Consider the following 12,658-nt stretch of genomic DNA (forward strand, 5'->3'; position numbering starts at 1 on the left):
CTGCAACAAAATGTAACAGAATATTGGTGGGAAGGTTCACCCTCTACTGTCATACCACCAGCAGCTGCCTCTCGTGTTACAGGACAACATAATAGAATAGGAGGCATTATTTTCAGAGCAGCTTTTGTATTATTTAGATTCCCCTTGTGAATATCAGGGGAGATTATGAAGCTAGAAAATAACACTCTTCTGAGAGTTAGCAAACAGCTTCAAAAAATATCAGTACTTTGTGTTGGCTTTGTTACTAAATAATTCTTAGTAGTGTAGAAGATAATTAATATGAGACCATATAGATTTTTTTAATAAATATTAAGCGTCTGATGTACGTGACAGATAGCATTTATTCTTTATGCTATCTGCTTGTTAAAGAGAAGATGGTCAGAAATGCTAGCTGTGTGAATTTGTGATCTGCAGAACAGAATCCAGACTATCTTTTGCAGTCTTCTCTGGTTTTGTGTTTTGTGGCTAGCTTTACCAGTGTCGCTGTTTCAATTAAGTACATAGCTTCATACATCATATTAGATTTTGACCATAGGTAATGTGAACAAGAATTAAACATCAAATTTTACATATCTCCAACAGATTTTTGTTTGATTTAAATTTAATGAATGTAGGTTTATAAAGCTAATCCTGACATTATAACTTTGCTTTTTAAATAACATGAACTAATGAGATTACTCATCTCAAATCTCACAGTTCAAGTTATTTGTCTATTGAACCACTTGACTTTTACAGGAAAGTAAAGTGGAATGACTTTGCAGTCAATGTTTAGTGCTAAACTTCAACCTAGTAAGGTGTGTACATTCTAGAGAGCAATGGAAAATTTGTCAGTTGAAGGATTTCTTTAAAATAAATTTAGTACTGTTTAGTAGGCAGTGAATCTTTAAAAAGCAAATAGTGTTTGTGCACGTATATTTAGAGATCACACTGATATCACACTGGTAGTTATTTGTATCATCTGACTTTAACTAAATCACTGGTGACAGTAAAATTTTGCATAGGCTGTGGTTTTTTCTACATTGTCTGTTACTAACTTTTTGTTCCTTTTTTGGCTGAAAGCACACACTGCTTTCAGAAGATAGTCTTACTGCTGTAGTGCTGAAAGAGTTAATCATACAGTAATACTAATTTTAATCACTGACACAGTTTTTTCAGGCTCCGGCAGTATGTGTTTTACATGCACCAGAAGTTTTTTAAATATCTTGGACAAAAGTTACTTGAAGAATTCTGTTAACGCTTATTGGCTTGAGACCACAGCGTAAAAATTACAAAACTCCAACTCTTTAAGTGAGAGAAAGCACAACTTTTATCAAAAGTATTCTGTTCTAGAAGGGTTAACTGCTTCCTAAGAAAGAATCTGTGCCTGTATGTGTGTCTAACAACTTCTCAAGTGTAACAAGCTTATGTGCACTTAGTGCAAGCTATATATTTCCTTGCTTTTGAAAATATTTTCCCATCCTTAGTGTTTCTTTGTGGAGAATGCCGTTGTTTATCAGCAGTACCAAAATATCAGTGCAGAATGAGAGGTTACTGAGCAGAGATAACAGAAGGGAGACATTGTGATCAGGAAACACATGGGGAAAATTTTGAGGTTTTCCCCTTAGCACTACTAGTACAAATTCTGATGGTATTTCACTGAAGACATGACTGGCAGAATGACAGTGGTCACTCAACAGTGTTTCTCTTATGACTATAAATCTTCACCTGACATATTAATATTGGTTATTTCCACAGTTGCACAACAAGAAGCTGAACTTGTAAAAGATCTCAGCTCATCACTTAGCACAGCTGCACCAGGAGGACCGCAAATTATTAGCAATTTTTCTGAAATTCCTATGCAGAAAAGTTCAGTGATGTCTCCAGCAGATCAGTTTGTCAGTGTTGCAAGAACATCAATGCGAATGCAAAAGCTGAAACAAAAACTTGATTCTGTAACGGTGAGTCAATTCTCTTTCTTCCAGAAGTTTATAGTTTCCCCAGACAAAGTTTGTATTCTTGGAACAGCATGGGACCTCTGTAGCCAGGATACAGATTTCATGCTGCCAGAAACACCTAGCTGTCTTCCTAAGTCTTTGAAAAACATCCCTTTCTTTTTTTTTAACTTTATCCAGCATGCATCACTGTTCCTCTTATATTTAGTGACAGTCCTGAAATCAGCAATCAGCCAATATCACTCCCATAAGGTTGTTGTGTTGCCAGAGGAGTTTTGAATGCTCAGTATAAATTGTTGAGCAGTGTTGTTTCCTTGGGTAGCACTACTCTGGGTGATTGAAGTGGTATGTTGCCACTAGGTGAAAAAAGCAGTTAGAGAAGAGCAATACTAGAAAGGAGAGCCTTACTGCAGAGAACATCAACAGAAGGAAGGGCTTGTAAAGAGGAGAAAAGGATAGAAAACAAGAGCAATCCAGTTCCTGCAGACCAGAACCACTCTGCAATTTGAAGTGTACACAGTAGGTGAGAATGAGTCTGGGATATACTCAAAAGGTAGGCTCCTTCTTCAAGATGAAGATACTAATGTAGATGCGCTCTTTCACTTTCTTGGAAAAAGTAATACATTGTAATCATGCATGTAGATTGAAAGACTGCTCAATTCTCTTGTGCATGGGAACATTTTACATGATTTTTCAGTGAACCACAAGTGATGCTTCTACCTTGCCTTGCAGGCATGTTGTAGGAGTAGTCTTTCTTTTTCTTGTGAAAGGTTTGCCAAGTCATTGTAGTAGATGTCTTTACTATTTTTAGTAATCAGTCTTCCACTTAAAGTTTTGGTAAAGGAGTTCAGTCTGCACAACTTGAAGAGAATAGTACAATGACTGTTTCTTTTCAAGGCCCTCACAACTTTCATACCACAGCAAAAGTGGCAGTGTCTTAAACCACGTGTGCAAAGGCACACTCAGATTATGAAACCAGTATAAACAACCAGGTAAACCCAAACTGTTCTGTGAGTAGCACAAGATATGAAGTATGTTTTCCTGTGGTTTTAATTTGTCTCCTTTCTGCCTGGATTTTATTGCATTTGATAGAGGCTGTTGTTTGTTTTTTTTTTGCCGGCTTTTGCCAAGCTTTCTGTTACTGTGTAGGCTTATTTGAGTTCTTGTTTTCTATTCTACAATTTGCTTTCTTCAGACTCACCACACAATACCTCACTGTGCTCACATCTACTGTTTGGTTTCTATAAACGTTCTACAAGCATCAGTGGATATCAATGGGTGACATTTTTTCTGCATACAGGAATTCAGTGACACACCTTTGCTTCATATGCACTTGCATGTCAGAGGCCGTTCTGTCAGACTGCCCCTCTGCTGCCATCTGTCACACTGCAAGAAAATATAACAGAATATTGCTGGGAAGGTTCAGTCTCTACTGCCATACCACCAACATGCCTTTGATGTTAAGGGCCAGTGTAATAAAGTAGGAGGCATTAGTTTTGGAGCAGCACTTTCATTACTTACGTCTGCCTTGGGGAATTAACACTAGGATACATTTCTATTCACAGAAGTTTTTGGTAGAAAAACACTTAACCTATCTTTAGACATTAAAAGAATGCATAAATGCTTTTCTTTCAGTGTTTCTGCTTTTGTACTTAAAATTTCACTTCCACCTATCAATCAAAATACCTGTTTTATAACTTTCCATAAAAGAGTAATATATGATATGTATTTATGGAGTGAAGTGCTTCTTTTAGAGGTAAAGTATCCTGTGATTTTTATTTCTATTTTTTTTGTCAAAAATTTCATTCTGTACCTTGAAAGAGAAAAGATCTTAAGGAGAGTATCTGTTTATACTCTGTAGTGTTAATGCTGGAATCAATTATATGTTGACTGCCTCATCTCTTAATATGTGAATAAATCTAAATTAAGAATTGCTTGGCTTTTCCAGTCAACTTCATGTCAGATTTCTGTGGAAAATGATTTTGAGAAGGTTACAGAAATGATTGCCAACATTCTGTTACTTGTATTTTTCAGTGCAATATATAGATTCTTTCCTATACACAGAACTACTAAAAACTTATTGGTGTTTTTTTTTTCTTTGACTGTATTACTATACCAGAATTTATCGAGAGTAGGTACTGAGAGAACATCCAGAAGCATTCTACCTCAAATTACATTTAATATATTGAACTTCGATGGTTAAGCTGTCAGGCATGAGAAATGTATTGCAGTCATTTTCTGGCATAAACCTATAGCTGTTGTAACTATTTTATCTGGGGATGAATTAAGATTGTTAAGTATTTTAATGCATGTGGATTTTGCTGATAGGTCCTTGAATTTTGTTTCTAGTTTTGTCACTTCAGTTTTCTAGGCATTAGTGTTTGTCTAATATTAAGGAAGTATTACTCACTGTTTGTATTCTCCCTGCCGAACAAAGGAGATGGGGATATCTGAGCAATGTTATGTTTACTCAAATAATATACAGAACAGAAAAAGCTTGTCTCATACTGGTAGAAGTGAACAGATTATATCTGCTTTTGCAAGCTGTCTTATTATCATCAATGTGTAGAGAAAGCAGCTTTTGTTAACACGGACATTTTATGCAAGAAAATGCCATAAACATACACTGATTCAATTCACTTAATATCATCGTTGCCTACTTCTTTAATTAATGTTAATAGGGAGTGGAGATAATTTCCTCCAACATGTTGGGTGTAGGAGGAACACAGTTTGTGACTAAATACTGACATACTGTAAATCAAGAGGAGTTTGGATGCTCCTTCCTTGGAGATGTTTAAGACCTAGTTGGATGGGGCCCTGGGCCATCTGGTCTAGTATTTGATCTAGTGGCTGACAACCCTGCCTGTGGTAGGAGGGTTGGAACTTGGTGATCCTTGAGGTCCCTTCCAAGCCAAGCCATTCTATGCTGATTCTGTGATATGCAAGATCCAATCAGAGTGGATTTTTAAGAAAGTTTCACAAATTCCTTTTATTTTTCTTTTAACTGGAGTAAGCAGTTTGTTTCTTATGCAAACAAAAAGAGATTAAATATAATTTTACATTCAAAAGTGCTGCTTTATTACAAGGAAATTGTAAGAGTTTTCTTTCTCTATTTACATTACAGTTAATCTCTGGTGTAAGCAAATGGAGACTAGTCAATATAAATTAGATTAGAATTTTTGTTTAAATGCTTCATTTTGGAAGCAATGTAATGAAAAGCAAATTGGTTTATAGAAATTCACTTTTTTATGGACTAGAATAATAGAGAAGATAATGAAGATTTCACCAGAAAAAAATAAAAATAAGAACACCTTTTGAACATATCTGGAAAACCCAAGAAATCAGAAATTCTACATAGAAAAAAATTATATGTGGTAGGTAAAGCCCAGAGTCTAAGCAAATACTTGGGTAAAGGTAAATAATGCTGTGAGGGAGCTTACAAATGTTTGGTTTTTTTTTTACATGGCTATCTGAAAATGCATGCTGTTTAGGTTTATGTCCTTATGGCTTTTACCATCAAATGCAGAGGAATAGGTTTCAATACATATTTGAGCAGCTTCAAAGAGTTTCTGATGTCCGTTTTCTTTAGAAGGAGAAAAAATGAAATCGTAAGAAAATCCTCGGGTCAATTTTGAGTGAGGTACAAATTACATCCATTTTCATTTCTAAGAGAAGGTTACTTGTTTTCTTTAACTAGTAAAGAAAAGTCATGGATTTTTTTTTTTTCCTGGCATATTTTTGATACCAGGAATCCAATCCAACCTTGATAGAGTCCACAGTTTATGTATAGTCTACAGGGGTTTTACTGTGCTAACAGATCTAGTTTTTACTGCTTTTGCTGGTGTCATTGGCTAATTCTGCTAACGTGTGTATTTCCATGCATGTTCTTATGCTGAAGAAATGCCAGTTTTCTCCAAACCAGCAAAGATCATGCTCTCTATGACTGAGTGAAGCTGTGTAGCATAGCCTACAATTGACTGTTTTGTACCTTAAACAAAGATTTTGGTTTTCTTTCTAGGTAAAAGAAAGAAGCATAATACTTCAAACATTTAATTCTAAACAATTACAACAACAAAATCTTAAATAAAAAGGAAGAAAGGTTTTGTGGTAAGCATGTAATTGAAATGCAGGAACTATGTGGCTGTGGCAAAACTGAGGAATGGAATATATATAATTGCTGTGTGTTGAGACATATCTGCTACAGACAATGACTTTGTCCATACTGTTCAGAACTAGAAGAGTAAGAGGTAGTATAGAGCTGGCCAACTTGATTTGACTTGGAAATACACAAGTATATGTGGAAATCCTCCTTGTATTGATTGGCAAAGATCATAAAATTGCATTCTTATGGAAAAAAAAAAGGTTCTTGTCAGCATGTAAAGTTTTTCATTATTCTGTTTTTCTGCCTCACAGAATTTACTTTTAATGTGAAAACTAGTTCTACTGAAAGTGCTTATTTGCATAATTTGCATAGAGCACCCCAAACACAAAAAAGAAAAATGCAAATCAGCTTTGTTTAAACTTGGCAAAAATTTTCTAGGCCTCCTTTTATTGCTGGAAAAAAAACTAGACAAATGTTATAACTTTTAGTTTTACTCAATTCAGGATAGTAGCAAACTGTGTCTTTGATAAAGCTGTGGTTTTTGCATGAAGCAAGCAAATCCTGTTGTGAAAAATAAGTAGATTGATGGTTGGTCATCTTAGCCAACTTTGCTCGTTGTTGTGAAGGTATTTAGCAACGTCTTCCCTCAGCATGAATTTCAGAAGAAAAAAAAAGAAATTTGAAAGATTGCTTCACTCTTTTGTATAGCTTTCTATGTCTGTTGTAGGAATATTAATTCTTTTTCATAAGACACCATACTTTACCTGGAAACACCTATATGAATTATTAGTTCTCATTTTAAAGGTGAATGATTATTTCTTCTTTTATAAAATGTTTTTTTTTACTTTTTGGACCTTTTAAGAGCTTTAAATAATATTTAAGAGCATGGCACTTAGGTTATAAAAACTCTTATTCTGCCAGGCTGTCTTGTATATTTCACCTGCAGTGAACTTCCATGCTATTAAGGGGAAGAATGCATCACTCTTGTCAGATTTCTTACATTTAAAATAGAGGTGTCCAACCTCTTGGCTTGCCTTGGCCTCAATGAATGAAAAGGAATTGTCTTGGGTTGCATATATATAGTATTGTTAATTCATGTCATAAAAAAAGCGGGCAACAAAAACATAAAACTAGCAGAATTGGATACACATGATTTAAAACTTAAATCTCACTTTTACAAGAGCATGGTGTTTGTTTTGGTTTTTGTTTGTTTGTTTTCTTTGGAGAAGAATAGTAAGCTAGATCTTGTTTTTCATTTTTAAAAAGGTGATTTTCTTAAATCTAGAGGAGCACATTCATTTCTAATGAATGTGCCTAGTCCATTTGATTTAAAAGCAAATGTAACATGAGTATATCCCCCTCCTTGGGATAAGCCAGAGAAATAAGTGTTTCCAAGAGCTAGTTTAAAATAGTTTGCTTTGCTTTGTGTAGGCTGATACATTCAACCTGTCTTTATTCCCTATTGCGCTGGAAACTAATTGTTTGCTGTCAAAGGAATTCAAGAAAGTTTCATGAGTATTCTTAACTGGAAAATACGCATTTGTTCCACTGATTGTGGAAGAAACTATAATGTGTGCCATCACAAAATTCACCCAAGGGACTGATCTTTGTCTTCCTGCAGAAATCTTCCCACTGGAGTTAACAGTCAGTAATGGGAGTTGAAATACTGGGAAACTGAGCTCAATGTGTTTGCATAACAAGATTGCTTTTCTGTGGTTGAGTAAAGACATAAGTTAATGGCTTTCTACTGTATTTGTGTATATCCAAGAAAGCTTAACGAAACTTAAATTTAACAAAATACATATTCTGGTTGTTGCTCAGATCATTCATTGCCATTCTCCTTACATTTCACAGTTTCTGTTTATTAGTATTCTTTTAAATTTACTAATATCCAGATGTTTAATCCATTTTACTTCGTAATATCCAAATATAGTAAGATTAAGGTCTGCTGTAATAATGCAGAAGAGATGATAACAGATAACATCCATGGCTCAGTAGGATACTCAGCATGCATTATTGGTGCTGTATTACCTTCAATTCAGAACACCTGCCAATGGCCAAATACCCTGCTTTACTGAAACCAGTTAAACTGTTTTTTATTATAACAGAAGTAGTGCTTTTATAAACCATACCACTTTTGGAGATAAACCACTGACTCTTGGGTTTAGCTGTCTCAATTTCTTTAAATATAATTTAGAAGCCAATAGTTTGAAATTTGAAAAATGTCATCGTGGTATTTTGGTCTCCAAATGGAGTTTAAGGGTCTGATCAAAGTTTACTGAAGCACAAGAATAGGTACTGCTGAAAGTAGGGTTTTAGTTGCATTAAGTGACCGTACTAAATTGTGAAATGGGCTTGATTTTTAAAAGGGTTAACAATTACATTATTATTATTATTATTATTATTATTATTGTTAATGCAAAATAACTCCCCAAAATTTTACTATTCAAATCTGTTTTTTTTTTTTTTGGGGGGGGGGGTTGAAGGGGGAGTTACAAATATTTGTAAAATGTTTTCCCTCCCTTTTGGCCAGTTTACCAAAGGAAGATAGATAAAGCATTTAACATATAGTGAAAATCATGATTTGATTATGTGAAAACCTCCGAGTGTCAATTTTTTTTGCATAGGCTCTATGAGATAATGTATCAAGTAAGGTTTGGGAAAGGTTTGTGCATTGTACTAGCTTCACATATGTCAGGAAACTCCACAGCAAATCAACTTTTAACTATGTTATCTTTGTTGTTACTGAAATTATGACTGCAGGTATTTTGTGTGTAGCTTACTTAAAATACGGGTCTGGTATTCTGGGCACAGTATGCTGTATTGACTTGCAGAAATAAGTTTGGTGTTAGGACTGGTATAAGATTTGCTTTTCATCTCAGACTAATAGTATGTAATCTCTTAGCTGTTGCACAGTTAGAGGACTGAAAAGAGAAAGTTATTTTACATATTGCAGTTTATAGCCATATTTAAATGACATCTGATTTTTATCCACTAAGATGCAACAAGATGACAATTCAGACTTCTTTTTAAAACTTACCACTACTTGACAGTTTGTGTCTCTGAGAAACAGCAGTTTGGTTTGTAGCTCTGTCAATGCTTTTTTCCATGAATAAATGTTCTAAAAACCAACTTGATGAAATTACTATTTGTCGTCCACTTGTCTTATATTTTTTCCTGTATTTTAATAATTCTTTAGAATGAGTAATTATTTCTCTCTTTGCTGTTGCATCAAGTAACCCAGGAAATTACACTTTGGTTTCTGATTTGTCTTTCCTATTACAGGCAAGCTCAAATCTCTTGCTTCCTGCTCCATCGCTGCTGTCATCACACTCCAAACTAAGTCTGCCAAACGCTCGGAGTGCTCCACTGAATCCTCTGTATTCTTTCTCAGGTAAGAACAGTGGGTTTCTTTCTTGATTTGATTACTCACTCTAATGAATGGATCAAAACTTCTGGGATAATTTTTTAGTATCTTCATAAATTTAGCTCTTCCAGGGAGTGGCCAGTATGTTAAATGTGATTGTCACATTCCACCCATAAAGGGGGAGATATGTGACCAGATTCACAAATCCCCTCAGTTAAATTGAGTCCAAACACAGTTGTCATTTTTATGAGAATCTTGACAATTCAAATATCTTAGAAGTACTGGCACACTTAATAGTTCTATTTATCTAAGATGTGCGGATAAACTCTGCAAATGTATAGAGCCTTGTGTTACTTAGCAACTTTAAAAAGAGATTGACTGAGAAGGCAATCACTGGTCCAGGTACCAGTGTTAATCCAGCCAGTGGTGGTCCTCTGTGAGAGTATTTGTCAGAAGTCTCACCTGAATTCTTGTTTTCCTCCTGAATTTGTGCAGTCTGCAGTCATTATCAGTTGGCCGCCCTGTCCTCCCTGAACAGGGGAATTTGGGCCAGAACAAGGCCATCCTGTCTCCACAGTGCTCCCTCCTCCAACCACATCCTTGACCTGTTTGTCTATTGTCATGGCGATGGTCTTATCTTTCAAGTATTTGAGACAATTCCAGGCATACCACAGATACAGTTTCTTCTTGATCTGCTACAGTGATATTGCTCATAATAAGATGCAGCGTAATGCGATCTTATACTGATATTTGTTCCCTTATAATATTTTTTAAGTTAGACATTTATTTATTAGAGCTGTAAGTTGCTGGAATGGTGTGTGATTGCCAAATTTTCTTAATTTGACATTTTGTTTAATATATCTTGAACAGGGACTGCAAAACTAATCATTTTTTTTAAATCATACATATTAATGTAGGAAAACAGTGATAAGTAGTTTATTTAGGAGCAGTGCTGCTCAGTAGTCTGTTAGCACTTGTGTTTTGTCTATATTAAAGAGTTTTTTCTAAAACTTTGTGTTAAAAGATTAAAAAAAAAAAATAAGCAATTAACCTGCATGTGTAACCTGGGCTAGGGAGCTGCTTGGGCAGGGGGTTGGACTAGATGATCTTTAGAGGTCCTTTCCAACCCCTACAATTCTGTGATTCTGTGAACCTGTGTATTTTTGTGATACTTATTTACTACAAATTGGAATCTTAGTTTCCAAGTGTTTTTGGTTTTGTATCTTTGAGATAAGTAATGTGGAATGGTGATGTTTAAAACGATTTAAAATGTTGATAGTACAGAAAGCAATGGTATCTATAATTATATAGAATAATCTCCTAAAGGGAGATCATTTTCTTTGCAAATCATGTTCTGATTGCATTTTGTATTTGTTAAGAATGAGTCCTCAATATCCACCAAAAGATTAAGCAGTCTTGCAGTCACTCTTAGCTTCAGCACAAAGGGTTTACTACCAGTTAAATTCTTCATCTGTTTTTCTTCTTTAAGAAAAAAGTTGATAGAGACATACTAGTATCCTTACATTTCAGAGCAAATGCTTATTGTTTCTAGCATGTGAAAATCTTAACAGAAAGAGGATACATATGTACTTGTACTTATTCTGTCTATTATGACTTGTTAAAATAAGTGGTTACGATAAGTGGACTGGCAAACATATACTTTGCTTCAAATACGTATGGGTGATATTGCTCAAAGCAGTCTCTTCAAGCTTGCTGAAGCGCAGATGAATGTGATGGAGACTTAGAATGCTATAGATATGTGCTGTTTGTGTTCTTCCAATATAGATGTTACAGAAAATGCAGCAAAATCCTCAGATACATGGTATTAATTATGGAGTAGAAGTATTGCAAAAAAGAGGTACATCTTAATGGTCTTTCTTCAGTCAATAGAGGCAGTAAGAAAACTAAGTTTTCTAAGGGAAAATGACAATGAAAAATTCAGTGGAGCACAATTGAAACAGATTTCCTCTAAGAAAATTGGAACAAATCCTAAATGATTTTTATTTGTCATGTTGGAGACTTTCAATTTCCACTGGTGTGATAGAATTGTCTTCATTGAAATGTAGGAGAAAGCTCTACTCACCTAGTTAATCTTTCCCAGTTTGTTATTAAGTGTGAAGGAAGCTGGTGGTTTTAGCTTTGAACAGCCAGTTTATTTTTAATTTTGAACATAATATAGTTATTATACCAAATCTTATTTTGGGAATGTGCTGAAAGCTGGAAACCTATTTTTAATTGTGTACATATGCACTATTTTCTTATTGCAGAATAATATGACATAATTAACTGACTGTGATACAGGAATCCCTCTTTTCTTATCCAGTGGATGTCTGCCTCTTCCTGAGAGTTATGTTGGCTGTTACTCTCTCTCTCCTCTTCACACTTCCCTGTCACCTTTTTGCTGTGTATGTAATGCTTCTCAAAACAGATTACAGATTCCACTTTAATGGGGATACTGCAAAGTCCTGTTAGCAGTCCTTTTACCTATGTAATTGCTCTATGTTCTTGTTCTATTAACATTGCAGTTATGTCTTGAGACATGGACAGTGTAGTGACCTAGATATATGTGGCACTTTGTTCTTATAACATAACAGTTGTCTAGGTCTTCCATCAGGTAGAAACTTGGGAAGAACTGATTGTTTGCCTTTGTGCTTTATCAGCAATAGCATTAATACTGCAAATCTTTCCTGACTTTTACATCTTGTTGTATCCAGTATAAGCCAACCCCTACCTTGCAATCAGGGAGTTTTAGAGAACAGTATGGCCTCCCCTGAGCCTCCTCTTCTCCAGACTAATCAGTCCCAGTTCCCTCAGCCACTCCCTGTAAGACATATGCTCCAGATCATTCACCCGCTGTGTTGCCCTTCTTTGGACACACTCCATTGCCTCCTGTAGTGAGTGGCCCAAAACTGAATGCAGCACTTGAGGTGCAGCATCATCAGTGTGAAGTACAGAAGCAGAAGGTGTTGGAAAAGTTGCCACAGGGATAACTGTCTTGTGGCAACCAGGTGCTCATAGTAATGTCACTTTTTGATCCTTTGATGTCAGCTCTTCCTATCATTGTGAAGTAAAATTCACCAAACATTGTATTGTTCGTCCTCTTATAGGGAATGTAAGCTGGGATTAAAATGTCATAAAACAGGTTAATTTTACTCTTTTGTTGAGACAAGTAGAAAGTTGCAAAAGCTTTAGCTTTCAGTTATCAGTTCACTGACATTAAAACCTCCGTTCTTTTTGTTTGCCTTGCATCCTTAATAT

The 12,658-nt window shown here is 35.3% G+C and overlaps 1 protein-coding gene across 3 annotated transcripts in view; it reads left to right on the forward strand.

Moving 5' to 3' along the window:
- Nucleotides 1-12,658, forward strand: part of AHI1 (Abelson helper integration site 1) — an 82,293-nt gene that overhangs the window by 32,368 nt on the left and 37,267 nt on the right. For 2 of the 3 annotated variants that reach the window (XM_065733287.1, XM_065733305.1), the window contains exons 18-19: nt 1,735-1,937; nt 9,319-9,436. In XM_065733287.1, coding sequence (XP_065589359.1) covers nt 1,735-1,937; nt 9,319-9,436 — 321 coding nt within the window. The remainder of the gene's footprint in view (nt 1-1,734; nt 1,938-9,318; nt 9,437-12,658) is intronic. The other variant, XM_065733296.1, reaches the window with a different exon arrangement.

The sequence above is a fragment of the Cyrtonyx montezumae genome, unplaced genomic scaffold (assembly GCF_038088225.1).
Source record: "Cyrtonyx montezumae isolate F1298 unplaced genomic scaffold, pur_monq_1.0 scaffold_0, whole genome shotgun sequence".
NCBI classification, from domain to species: Eukaryota; Metazoa; Chordata; class Aves; order Galliformes; family Odontophoridae; genus Cyrtonyx; species Cyrtonyx montezumae.